Source organism: Limulus polyphemus, unplaced genomic scaffold (genome assembly GCF_000517525.1).
Source record: "Limulus polyphemus unplaced genomic scaffold, Limulus_polyphemus-2.1.2 Scaffold3838, whole genome shotgun sequence".
In the NCBI taxonomy this organism is placed as follows: Eukaryota; Metazoa; Arthropoda; class Merostomata; order Xiphosura; family Limulidae; genus Limulus; species Limulus polyphemus.
This window is the reverse complement of record NW_013669448.1, coordinates 99296-112756: the sequence shown is the minus strand read 5'-3', so window position 1 is coordinate 112756 and position 13461 is coordinate 99296. Positions and strand designations below refer to the sequence as shown.

Here is a 13461-nt window from a genome sequence, read left to right as displayed (position 1 = left end):
TGTTATAAACTCAGTTTTTATACTGGTGTCCACTATCCGTAGATTACACAGCCAGTATAGATTGTTATAAACTCAGTTTTTATACTGGTGTACACTATCCGTAAATAACACAGCCAGTATATCTTGTTATAAACTCAGTTTTTATACTGGTGTCCACTATCCGTAAATAACACAGCCAGTATAGCTTGTTATAAACTCAGTTTTTATACTGGTGTCCACTATCCGTAGATTACACGACCAGTATATCTTGTTATAAACTCAGTTTTTATACTGGTGTCCACTATCCGCAGATTACACAACCAGTATATCTTGTTGTAAATTTAGTTTTTATACCGGTGTCCACAATCCGCAACTAACATAATCGGGACATTTTGTGACAAATTCAATCCGTGTTTTGCTATTCGTATATCTTGTGTCTGTTATTATAGACGTAATTTGCGTACAAAACCATTAGGTATGGTAGCTCGTGCGAGTTATTAGGCGTCATTTACTGGAGATGGTATTCAACAGCGTTACGCTAATCCTATTTATATGGATAATTAGATCTAACTTTGTAATATATACATACGTAGTTAAAGCGTCATTATCTCCCCCTCCCTTACCTGTGATAACAGCATATGTTAGTGAACCTTATATATGTATGCTTAACAACATTCGACACAAGCAATATAATGGTGGACAAATAGGAATTCTTAAACAGAATGTGATCAAAGCACCTGTCATTGTTTGTTAGATAAACACCTTAGAACACCTAATCTTAGCATCTGTTTTTGAAGTACAGAATGTTTCGATAACAATCGACCACACAGCTTGGTTTTATTATGTCATGAAACGGCTGAATATGATTTGTTTTCAACAAATAAAAAACATGTTCGAATATATTTTGATATTAAGTTTGTTACTTGATTTTGGCAGTATACGTTTCAAAATGTCTAGCTCATTGTTGCAATATATATATATATATACATACATATAACAAAAAAAAAGAATGTTTTCTGTTCTGTTTTTGATGAGTGATATTTAGAATCACACAGGTTATTACTTAATTATGGCCTCCCGGTGTCTCAGAGTTAAGTTAGAGGGTTTATAAAATTAAATTCTGAGTTAGATCCCTGCGGTGAGCACTGCACTGGTAGCCCATTGTACATCTTTGCAATGTGCTTAAACACTTTGCTTTAGTTTTGTAGAAGTTGAATTACTGGCTTGGTTTGGGTAATAGGTGTTCTTAGTTTTTCCAGAAACGTGACTTACTTGGTTAGTTTGAAAAAGTAAATTATGGTAGGCGAATGTGTTTTCCCCTTAAAGTTATATTTGTTTGATTTACTTGATTCATTTGATATATCATAATTACAAAAATGTGGTTGACCACATTGTCTTTGTGACCTTGATATTGAAGGAGTCTAATTTATGTGCTAGGTTTGAATGATAACTACGAAGTGGAAATTTCTTGATTATTTCCTTTGACTATTTCGATATTGTTACTCGATTACTTGCCAGTAATTATTACACAATACTCGCTTGATTTATTTGTTTTCATTGTATTCATTTAAAAAGAGTTGCTAGGTATATGATGAAACTTCAATTGGTCTCTATCAGAAGATGACAAAACATTGAACAATTATTGACTGGATATGAAAGAAACAAATCATTCTGTTGTACGAAATCACCAGTCAATAATTGTTTTATTACACCTCTTTTGTTTTCAGCTTTACTAAAATCTGATTAATTAGCGCTGTCACTTATTATATTTAGCCTAAATCCCTGGGCCTACATGGAAATCTTAAAGTTCGACATTTGGTTGAAAATTTTGATTTCATTTTAAGAATCAAAAATAAATCAATAAGTTTTTTTTTCAATTTTCAAAATATAACAGTCCATCTTACCAATATTTAACCTGTCTAACTTCAGCACAATATTTACCCAGAATACTGGCAAGATTTCCGACGTTGTTCATAAGTTAGGCCTAGACGAATAAGCGTATTTCCACTGTGCTACAAATAAAAAAAAAACCTACATAACAAAAAGCAAAAAAAAAAAAAAAAATTGTCGTATGCAAAGTTCTGCGGCTCTTAATCTTTGAGTAACTGAAACCTTCAGCCATAAAATATGCCCACACCCATTTTAAGATTTTTAGCAAATTGTTTGTAATTAGGCCTAAATGAATCAACGAGTTTTCATTGTGTTGCAAAAAAGTTTTGGTTTGCAAGTATCTGTTACGACTTCAGGCACATATAGCAACGGCCTTGACAACAGCGCAACACTGTTACCCAGCTTTTAAAGCAAAATTGAAGAATGTATCATTCCACTCGATATGCTCTCGGCTAGCTAATCACGGCATACAATTCATGCTAGATGATATAATAACACCATTTAGGTTATTGAAAGGTACAGATGTCATAACAAATATCTGGAAACAATGTTTTCGACACTTTTGTGTTTCATTTTGATAAACTATTAACACAAATAAATCGAACAAGCTAAAGACAAGAAAGAAAAATGCTTAGCAGTTTATCTTTTATCCTGTCCATTACAGGAAGTGCAATTCGATTAATGCGCATAAAAATAATATACTCAGTGTAAAATACCTTCCTAAAATACAACTTCTACAATGACAACACTAGAAGCATAACTTCAATAATTCTATTCGTCTAAATGATTTCATCTTCATATTATCTTTATGTTTATTTTTTAAAATAATAAAACACGAAAATGTTCGTTGTTCTCATTCACAAAACATTCTCACCTCTATAATTCTCAGCTAGGACTCCTTTTTAACGAAACTGTCTTTGATTAGAAATATATCTTGCATGAAACTAAGCACGTATATATATATATATACTTACATACGTACATATTTATTTTTAATAGTTTGGACATTAATTTCTTTCATTTTGGTTGAACATAGGACAGAAAGTTAGAAGTTTCTCTTTCCTGGACTACATAACGGTCAGAAAACACGTAATGCAAGAAACAACAACAAAAAACACATGTTAACTAACATAACATCATGCAGTCACAAATTCCATCTTTTTTCGCATATTAATGCAAAGCTACTCGAGGGCCTTCTGCGCTCATTATCTCTAATTTTGAGCTAATAAACAACAGGTAGAGTGGCTAGTCAATACCACCTCCCGCCAACCCTTTGGCGACTGTGATCAAATAATGGAATTTGACCGTCCCATGGACCATCGCCCACACTCTCTATGAAGACTTAGATATCTGACATATTTCTTCCCTGACATTATTACTGAGACGTGTTTTTTAGGACTCTTTGAGGTCAGCTTGAGTCTCTTTATATTAACTCGAATTTTTGTTTTTATTATTCCTGTAAACTCCCAATGGAGCATAGGGCCGTAACAACAACTCACCAACGGAAAGTTGTTGTTGTAGTTACTTGTAGCAGGTTGTTTTTTACGGGGTGGAGTTGCTAGCCACGCGCCCAACCCTCCTCCTTTCTCATCCTGGACTTGGGACCAGGCAAAAGCGGAGGTTGGAATGTTTGATGTGACGGGGATTCCAAACTGCGACCCTCAGATTACGAGTCGAGCGCCCTAACCACCTGGCCATGCCGGGCCTATTAACTCGAATTACATGAAATTTACTAATAATAGTCAGGTATGAACATCCGGTTTGATTCATGAAACATTAATATTGTATTATTAAATCACTATTTTTACAATAATTGTTAATTGCTTTCAAAAGAAAAGTGTAGATTAGGTGATATAACAGATAATAATTTTATTTATTTCATTATTTCTGTAGGTGAACAGCATGAGCAAGCACCCTCGGCCCAATATGTGTTTCCATCTAGTGATGAGCTTCGAAATCTTCATCAAACACCAGAGGGACACTTATCATCTTCCGCCTCTTTGCCAGCTCTTTGCACTGTATCTTACGAAGACGTTAATAACCCCATTTATCAGCATCAAATTACGCCATCTGGTGGTCTAGCGAGCTCACCTGGTAGTGTTGACTACCTACAAACTGGTACTGGTATCGGTACCAGAACAGGAAGTATACGAAGTCGAGGAAGTGACGTCAAACCTTTGTCTAGTGCGTGGAAAACAGCGCTTGGTGCAGCCTCAACTCAAACAGCGATAAATCGGGAAAGGAAACGACCTTTCCGTAAAGGTCCAAAAGTTGTTGAAAGACCCGTTCGCGCGCTTTGTTGTTTAACACTAAAAAATCCCTTACGAAAAACGTGTATTGGCATCGTGGAATGGAAATATCCTTTCTAGGAAAAAAAAAAAGTTGGATTTCTGAATGTGTAAATGTTTGTAAGTTTGATATCACGAGCGACATGGTAGGTACTACTTTATTTATCACCACAGAATAACAATAATTGGACTCGAATTTGGGCTAGCCGTCCTAAATTTTGAACCGACAAACTATAGTGATTTTGTTTGTTTGTTTTTAAGTTAAGCACAAAGCTACACAATGGGCTATCTGTGCTCTGCCCACCACGGGTATCGAAACCCGGATTCTAGCGTTGTAAGTCCGCAGACATACCGTTGTGCTACTGGGGGGCTTGTTTATTTGTAGTCAGGCACAAAGATACACCATGGACCATCCGTGCTGGGCTCACCACGGGTATCTAAACCCGGTTTTTAACGTACCGCTGAGCCACTGAGAGGGTGACTGGAGTGAAGGTAGATAATCAACAGTATTTACTGCTGTCTTTTAGATTCACTGTAACTTCTTAGAATCTAGTCGGCTTTTTTCTATTACCTTTACTTATATAACGACCTAGTTATGCCACATGTTTGGCCTAGAGTCAAAGAGTTTTATTTAATCTAAAGAGTTATGTGAAGCTCTTATCGAAACTGTGTATTCGTATTTTAAAATTACACTATGCTATTACCAGGTCATAATATTTTCAATCTAATAATATGACCGTTTCGATTTTTTTCCCACACCGCTTTCATATGAATGGATAAGCAAAATTTTGTATGAACTCGCTCTTCTCGGAATATTTATTCTCTCCAATCTGAGACCGAGCGTGGCTCAGTATCTAGCGTATCCAATTACGGATCTCAGCCTTTACGGCCATGAGTGCGTTATAAAGGTAACGGTCAAATCCTTCTATTCGATCAGAAACGTCTTCCCTCTTGTCTATCAATTAAAAATTAGGGACGGCGCAATTAGCTCTTGGGTAGCTTTGTGTGAATATATGAAACAAACAAGCAAACCTTCGAATGTGAAAAATTCTGATTATAGGGTTGTTGATGTATATGAATTGAAACTTAGAAAACCCTGTTGTAGATTACCTGTTTGAATACAATCATTCGCGTTTTATTATGTTTTGTTTTTACAGTAGAAATTTGTTATGGTTTTTATCCATTGTTTTACTACTTTTACTTTTGTAACGACCCAAAAACTATTTTAACTGCTCGATTTTACAAAGAAAAGCAAAAGGTGTTATTTTATTACAAGTTATAGCTTTTACAACAAGGAAGATTATTTTTAGAACAGGTACGACGTTTTTATCACTGGTTAGATCATTCTCAAGTACACAAGTTTTAACGGTGAAGAAGGTTTTAGTATTTAAACAACATTCAACAGTCTAAATCGTCCTTTACCGTTAAAACTTGTGTTCTTGAGAATGATCACACCAGTGACTGAAACGTCGTACCTGTTTTAAAAATAATCTTCCTTGTTGTAAAAGCCGTAAATTGTAATAAAATAATACTTGTAATTAGTAAGTAAACTCAAAACGAAACAAAAATGGTATTTTAATTAAAAAACGTTGTTTTGTAGCTAGCTCGAGTAAACAAAAACTGGATACCAAATGTCAAGGCTATGTGAATCATTTTTAAAATCAAAGTATCTTTTAATTTTGTTTATATGCCACCCACATTAAGTAAGAATGACTTCTTCAATATCCTTCGTTTTCAGATTTACAAAGTTGTTAAAAAGAAAGAAAATATATCGTTGCATTAAGTTAAGTATGCATTACTTTCAAATTAGAAAATAAAATATTTAAAAACTTTTTAATTAAGATAATTGATAGTTTAAAATCATCAATTATTTTTAATGATAGTGTGGTATTTTCAGATAAAGATAGGTCCACTATATATAACTGAAAATTCGACCAGGAAATTTTTCGAAGTAATTCTAAATTTCTCTGGAAAATAATTGAGTATGTGTAAAGAAAGAAACCAGACGCAAGTGTAAACACACAATAAAAACAATGTTAATTTAATAATACAAACTAAAGTTTGTATTGTTTCGGAATAAAGCGCCTCTACTGTAGAATTGGATATCAGTAATTCTCCACATCTAAGCTGTGGGATGTGTAGAATCCTGTTCTAGTCTGAGCATGGGTGGGATTTGGGACCAAAATGTTGGGAGTCTTAATTAATTACTGGGAATGCCGTGTGTATACTATACTATACTCGTATTCTACAGAAAAAAGCGTGGGAGCAACTGCTCCCTCTTGCTCCCCGTAATTCCGCTTATGAGTCTGAGAAGGTATCACGTTATATTCTTAAAATCTATAGCATTATACTTCCCAGGGCGAATAGCGCTACCCACGTGGCCTGTCATACCCATTAGAAAATAATAGAGATTGTAACCTCGATATATCACCTGACTTACCATTGGAAAAAAAACAAAACTGCTGTCTACTTTCATATATGATGCATATATACAACTATTTTCCCCACGGGTAGATCTGGGGGAACAACACAGGACAATAGGTAGCTCGAGCAAAACTAACTTAACAAATTTCTAGATAAATTAAAAATTTTGAAAAATTCCACATCAAAATAAGAAGGTAGAAAACGCATGGCATGCCTGCACAGCACAGTAGCATAAACTAATCCATCATTTAATACTCAACTTCTGTTGCTTCTCATTGATTCATTAAAATGTTTGGAAATGTTCCATGCAGATGTCACAATTACATAAGATGTAATAAAAAAGAAATTGCTCTTGTTGTAAAGTTTGATTTGTTATGAATTTCGCGCAAAGCTACACGAGGGCTATCTGCGCTAACCTTCTTTAATTTAGCAGTGATAGACAAAAGGGACGACAGGTAGTCATTACCACCCACCTCCAACTCTTGGGCTACTCTTGTACCAACGAATAGAGGGATTGACCGTCACATTATAACGCCCCCACGTCTGAAAGGGCACGCATGTTTGGTGGGACGGGGATTCGAACCCGCGACCCTCAGATTGCTGGCCTACTCCTTTACCAATGAATAGTGGGATTGACCGTCACATTATAACGCCCCCACGTCTGAAAGGGCGAGCATGTTTGGTGCGACGGGGGATTCGAACCCGCGACTCTCAGATTGGGAGTCGAGCGCCCTAGCCACCTGGCCATGCCGGGCTCATTGTTGTAAAGTCAAGTGAGATCATGCTGTAACATTATCAGATATCAGGGATATTTTTTATACAGTATTTCATGTTGCATATCAAAATGTTTTACCTATTCTTAAGAAGTAAATAAATTTATGTTTAGTAAGTGATTTCCTTAATAATTATATGTAAACTTAGATTCGTAAAAAAAGTAATTTTCGCCAAAAAAGTTTGAAAAGCAAGTTAATTAGAAAAAATATACATAATGTTTATTTTAGCTCAAACTTTCTTGGGTTCTACTTTGGTTATAGTGACGAGCTGTGAATCCGAGAATCCATGGTTCACATCCCGTTTCTACAAAAAACATTGCGCTCCGCACTTTGGTGTGTTATAAGAGTTACATTCAACTATCAGTATTAAATTAGAGTAGCCCAAGAGTTGGCGGTGGGTGCTGTTGACGTTACATTTAAGTCTCAGGATTAAATTAGAGTAGCCAAAGAATTGGCGGTGGGTGCTGTTGACGTAACATTGGAGTCTCAGTATGAAATTAGAGTAGCCCAAGAGTTGGCGGTGGGTGCTGTTGACGTTACATTCAAGTATCAGTATTGAATTATAGTAACTCAAGAGTTTGCGGTGGGTGCTGTTGACTAGCTGTCGTCCCTCTAGTCTATCAGTTCAAAACGAGGAACGTCAAGTGTATGTAGCTCTGCGCGAGTAGCGGAATCAACCAATCACAGAAAACTTCTTTGCTTGTACAATTATTGTTTGTTTGGAACAATTACAATGATTTTCACCTGTGATGGTGAAGAGAAAAAAAATCAAATAGCGCATTTATACATAAAGGAACTCATTTTGTAGGGCGTAGTTACATTGATTCCTTTCTTAGATTATTGGGTTGAGCTGTAATAGCTTTACTAAGTGAAAAAAAAAAGAAAAGAAACGGAAACCAAAATCAATATAATAAGCATGTGTCCGCTTCATCCCATTAGTTGTGGAAGGTACGTTAGCTACATCTCAAACAATTTGATGGGAATAATGATAAGACAGTGTAAGGTATAATTAGAAACTAGCTTACATACTAACAGGGGCGGATTTAGGTCAGGTGAGGCCTGGGCAGTACAATAGTATTTGCCCCCCCCCAAATAAATAAAAGTGCTTATTATGCATCAAAATTTCTTTTCTCTGGGAGCCCCCCAAGTGGTTGGGCGCCATGGTGCAGCTGCTCCTTCAGCCCCACCCTTAATATGACCCTGCATACTAAGTATCTTCTTGGTACACTAATCACGATCTGGCAAGGACTGGTTGTTAGTGTCTGTTAGTCTGTCTGTGTATAAGTTGTATGATAAATTATACCGCCAGATCAATTCAGTAAACCAACAACCGTCTCCGTGTGTTTTTCAAACTACAACACTGAGACCATTGTTAGGTTTTTAGACACCAAAAAAATCGATTCCAATTTGTAAGATGTGTCATCAGGATTACAATTTATATTCCATAAAAGGCAGTAACATATCTGAAATAATGGAAAATCTGTTGAGCAAGCTTTACGGTCGGATTGTTCGCATTTGACGCATGAAAACACTGAATATATATATATATCTGTCTTTTGTTTATAAAGCGTGACTGTTTGGGTTATTATCCAACATCCTGCAAACAAGTGTTACATCTCATCTGGTTCAGAGCGAACCTCAGAATTATGCAGTTATCTCTATCCGCCTGTAAAAACATCACAATTAATGAATTCGAAGTTCTGCTGCTTGGAGCTGGATACAGCTTGTTTCGTGAGCTAATGAAATGTAGTGTATGACGAGGAAAAATGTTTATAGTATCAGTTATAATTGAAACTAAAAAAACAGGATATCAGAAGTATGGTCCGAATTAACGTTAAACTTAGGTATATTTGTCTGTTGACTACACGGAAGGCAGCTAGTCAACACCACCCACCGCCAACTCTTGGGATGCTCTTTACCAACAAAAATTGGGATTGAATTTCACATTATAATGCCCCCACGCTGAAGGGACAAGTATGTTCAGTGACGGGATTCGAACCCGCGACTCACAGGCTTTAATTAGTTTATAAGGCCACTTATCAATAATATTTCTAGACTGGCAAGGTTGTTTGTATGTTTAGAAGTTAAGCACAAAGCTACAAAATGGGCTATTCGTGCTCTGCCCACCACGAGTATCGAACCTCGGTTTCTAGTGTTTTAATTCCGCAGACATGTCGCTGTGCCACTTGGGGGGGGGCAGATTGGCAAAAAGAGCAGATTTTGTAAAACAAAAAGACACATCAGCACTGAGGACCCGACGTGAAACGTGCGCTGATTTTTTAAAATATTTGTTTAAATACGATCAGTCTTGTTTTTTGTGGTTTTGGTGGACCATCAAAAATACATTAACAGCCACTAAAACTGAATTCTGCAAAGTTAGTTTTTTTTATTCGTTTTTAAGTACTTAAATAGAGCCCACACAACGCTATCGTCATGGGTATTTCAAGAAAAAACTGTCAGTCCCTCTTTGTCAGATGTTTTCAATCCAGTTTCTGCAAAAAAGTATTAGTTTCATGAGCCTACTCGACAACTCTGCGAGGAACAGTCCAATCGCTTTTAATCCAATAGTTTCTCGGTCTTTCCAAAACACCTTGAAGTGGCAGAAGAACTGAGATTTTTCAAAAATGTGTGTGTGTGAATCTTCAAAGTTATGATCATTAGCGTATAGAAACCAACTGTACGTTTTGTTATTTGAAACTAGATTTTTTTCTGCACACTTTTGATACGGTGAAGTAACGTAATCAGTTTGCTGACTGACATTATTTAGTCAGTCAGTTTCTTTAACGTTCTTACCATGATGGGCACAAACGAAGTAAAAGGTGTAGATGCATATAATTGATGCTCGAAATGAGTTTTGTTTTAAGTTAAACACAAAGCTACACAATGGGCTATCTGTGCTCTGCCCACCACGGGTATCGAAACCCGATTTCGAGCCTTGCAAGTTCTCAGACATACCGCTGTGCCACTGGGGGGGGGGCTGATTTGTGAAACGGTCACAAATATAAAATCACAGGTTTAACACACAACTTAAGAGTCAATCTTGAAACGAGGAACGCGTGGGTTAGGTTTTCTGGCGGGCACTGCACAGATAGCCCATTGTGTAGCTTTCTGCTTAACGACAACAATAACAACAAAAAAAGCATGATGAGAGTGTTACTCAACTTCTGAAATTTGTTCCTGTATTTGTGTCATGTGACTTTCTTCTCTTTAAGAAGTAATTCTGTTGATATAGATGTACCAGATGAACGACGTTGTTTCAATAATTATTTATCTTTCTAATTGTTACAGTTTCAAGACATAAAAAAGGGTTTCAGCAGAAACCGTAAATACCTCCTAATTATATATTTTTAATATGTAAATTAATAATTTTTTTTGCGTCTCAGAGTTCTGATACTACATTAACGTTTTCTTTTAGGCCTAGCATGGCCAGGTGGTTAGGGCGCTCGACTCGCAATCAGAGGGTCGCGGGTTCGAATCCCCGTCCCACCAAACGTGCTCGCCCTTTCAGCCGTGGGGGCGTTATAATGTGACGGTCAATCCAACTATTCGTTGGTAAAAGAGTAGCCCAAGAGTTGGCGGTGGGTGGTGATGACTAGCTGCCCTCCCTCTAGTCTTTCACTGCTAAATTAGGGACAGCTAGCACAGATAGCCCTCGTGTAGCTTTGCGCGAAATTCAAAAACAAACAAACAGGCCTAGCATGGCCTGGTGGTAATGGCGCTCGACTCTTAACCTGAGGGTCGCAGGTTCAAATCACATCACTGCATATGTTTGCCCTGGGGGCGTTATAATATTTGTGTACACAACAGCAACGGCCCTGAAAGAAATGTAAATGTCTACCATTTCGTTTCTATTTGCGCCTGGCATAGTCAGGTGATCAGGACACTCTACTCGTAATCTGCGGGTCGGAATCCCTGTCCCACCAAACATGCTCATCCTTTCAGCCGTGGGAGCATTATAATGTGACTGTCAATCCCACTATTCGTTGGTTAAAGAGTAGCCCAAAACTGGTTGTAGGTGGTGTTGAGTAGCTGCCTTCACTCTAGTCTATAATTTCCAAATTAGGGGTGGCTAGCGCGGATTGCCTCTAATTAGCTTTGCACGAAATGAACAGATTTTTGCTTATGTCGGATATCATCCATTATATAATCACATCTAATAAACCAAACCCGTTAACTGATGTGGTCCAAATCATATCTTATTTTCCCAAAAGATTTTTATCGTTTACTTTTCTTGAAAATATATTTTCTAGATTTTAGGACGAGTCCTGTTTGTTTTCTTTAGCTTGTATAATAGGTTACCTTCGATCTATCCACCGTGGAGAATCAAACCTCGAATCATAGCGCTGTAAATCGGAGGGGGGACCTAAATACGAGAATGAGCATGATCTTTAAAACGTTCTTTAATCTTTCTGACCAAACACTTTCTTCACAGCAGCCATCACATAGATTGTTTGTTACTTTGAAGTGAAGCACAAAACTACACAATGGGCTATTTGTGATCTGCCCACCACGGGTATCGAAACCCGGTTTATAGCGTTGTAATTCCGCAGACATATCACTATGCCATTGGGGGCGCTATTATACAGATTGTTAATTATTCACGTGCTCCATATTTTAGAGATGTAAGCATAAACTGTTTTAATTTGTCCTCCAATGCACTCCCCTCCCCCAGTGGCACAGCGGTATGCCTGCAGACTTCCAACACTAGAAACCGGGTTTCGATATCTTTGGTGGACAGAGCACAGATAGCGCATTGTTAGTTTTGCGCTTAACTACAAACAAAACTGTTTTAATTTACGTCTATTAGACATTTTGTGGTTTCACATAAAAGAGTGAACTTTACGTTCTTGAATGTTTTACTAACAAACTGGTTAAAGATTTGAATTCAGTTCAAACCACAATTTTGTTGTTTTACCTAATAGAAAATTATAGTTCCATTACGTAAATGTTGGATCCGTCGTGAAAATATGTTTATATATATATTTAAGGAAACACATCGATCGTACTCTTATTCACCAAATATTATCATTCAAATACACTTCTCTAAAGTTAGTTAAAACTATTATAAACTTATTGAAATTCGTTGAAAGCTTACAGTGGGTGGTTTGAAAATGTTATCATACTAGAATAATGACAACTTTTCCGCCGACATTTCCAAGCACAAACGCAGAAGGAAAAAATAAAACGATATAAAAATTATCCATCTACTCACTGTAAGTTGTCAACAAATTTGAATATCAGAATTCGGTGGGAAAAAAACAGAAACTCATCCTTGTATTATATTCTAAACTTACTTTCTACAAAACCTTCATCTGTTATGTAACTGTTTGTTTATAATTAAGCACAAAGCTACACAATGGGCTATCTGTGCTCTGCCCACCACGGGTATCGAAACCCGTATTCTAGCGTTGTAAGTCCGCAGACATACCGCTGTGCCACTGGGGGGGGGGGGCGTTATGTAACTGGAATCTATACTATGAATAAAACTCAATAGGTCTCTGTTTAATTTGAATACACCATAAAACTGGTTTTATAATTTTCGCTGCGTGTTGATATATCACCAGTGAACGAAGTTTGCATTTCAAATAAATAAAACAAAACAAGAAACATCAGGTTTAGCTTTGTTCGAATGTATAGAAATTGTCTGTTACGAACGTTCCTCGCTGTGTGGATTTTTATGTATTTTGTTTTTTTCGGACATGCCCAGTTTTAGTCTAGACCACTTTAGAAGCCCCGCCCTTACTATGATTTATATAAATCATTTTGTGTTTCCTTAGAGTTATTGATTGGGATGTAACTGACCTTGTTAGAACATGTGACATTGAGTTGTGATATTAGTGGTGTACATCGTGACACTCTGTAGTGATATTAACGGTACGCTTTTTGACACTGTGTCGTGACGTTTCATAATGTATTTGGATCCGGTGTAACTAACAAGGTTTCATAATGTATTAGGTCGTCAAAAAATTAATGTCGCGTTTTCATTAACCACCCCTCAAAAACCGTACATCTCGTATAATAGTTAAATGAACCGCCTAAACGTCACGTTAGTGTAGCCTATTAGTATACTCTAATACCTTATAGTGATGGCACACGACGAGACACAC

At 36.8% G+C, this 13461-nt stretch overlaps 1 protein-coding gene across 1 annotated transcript in view; it reads left to right on the top strand.

Annotated features, from left to right (window-relative positions):
* Positions 1-3762: 3762 nt before the first annotated feature.
* LOC106470133 (voltage-dependent calcium channel type D subunit alpha-1-like) overlaps positions 3763-13461 on the top strand; it is a gene marked incomplete at its 5' end in the record, with an annotated part of 108804 nt that continues 99105 nt past the window's right edge. The window contains one exon of the mRNA XM_022398716.1: positions 3763-4225. Coding sequence (XP_022254424.1) covers positions 3763-4225 — 463 coding nt within the window. The remainder of the gene's footprint in view (positions 4226-13461) is intronic.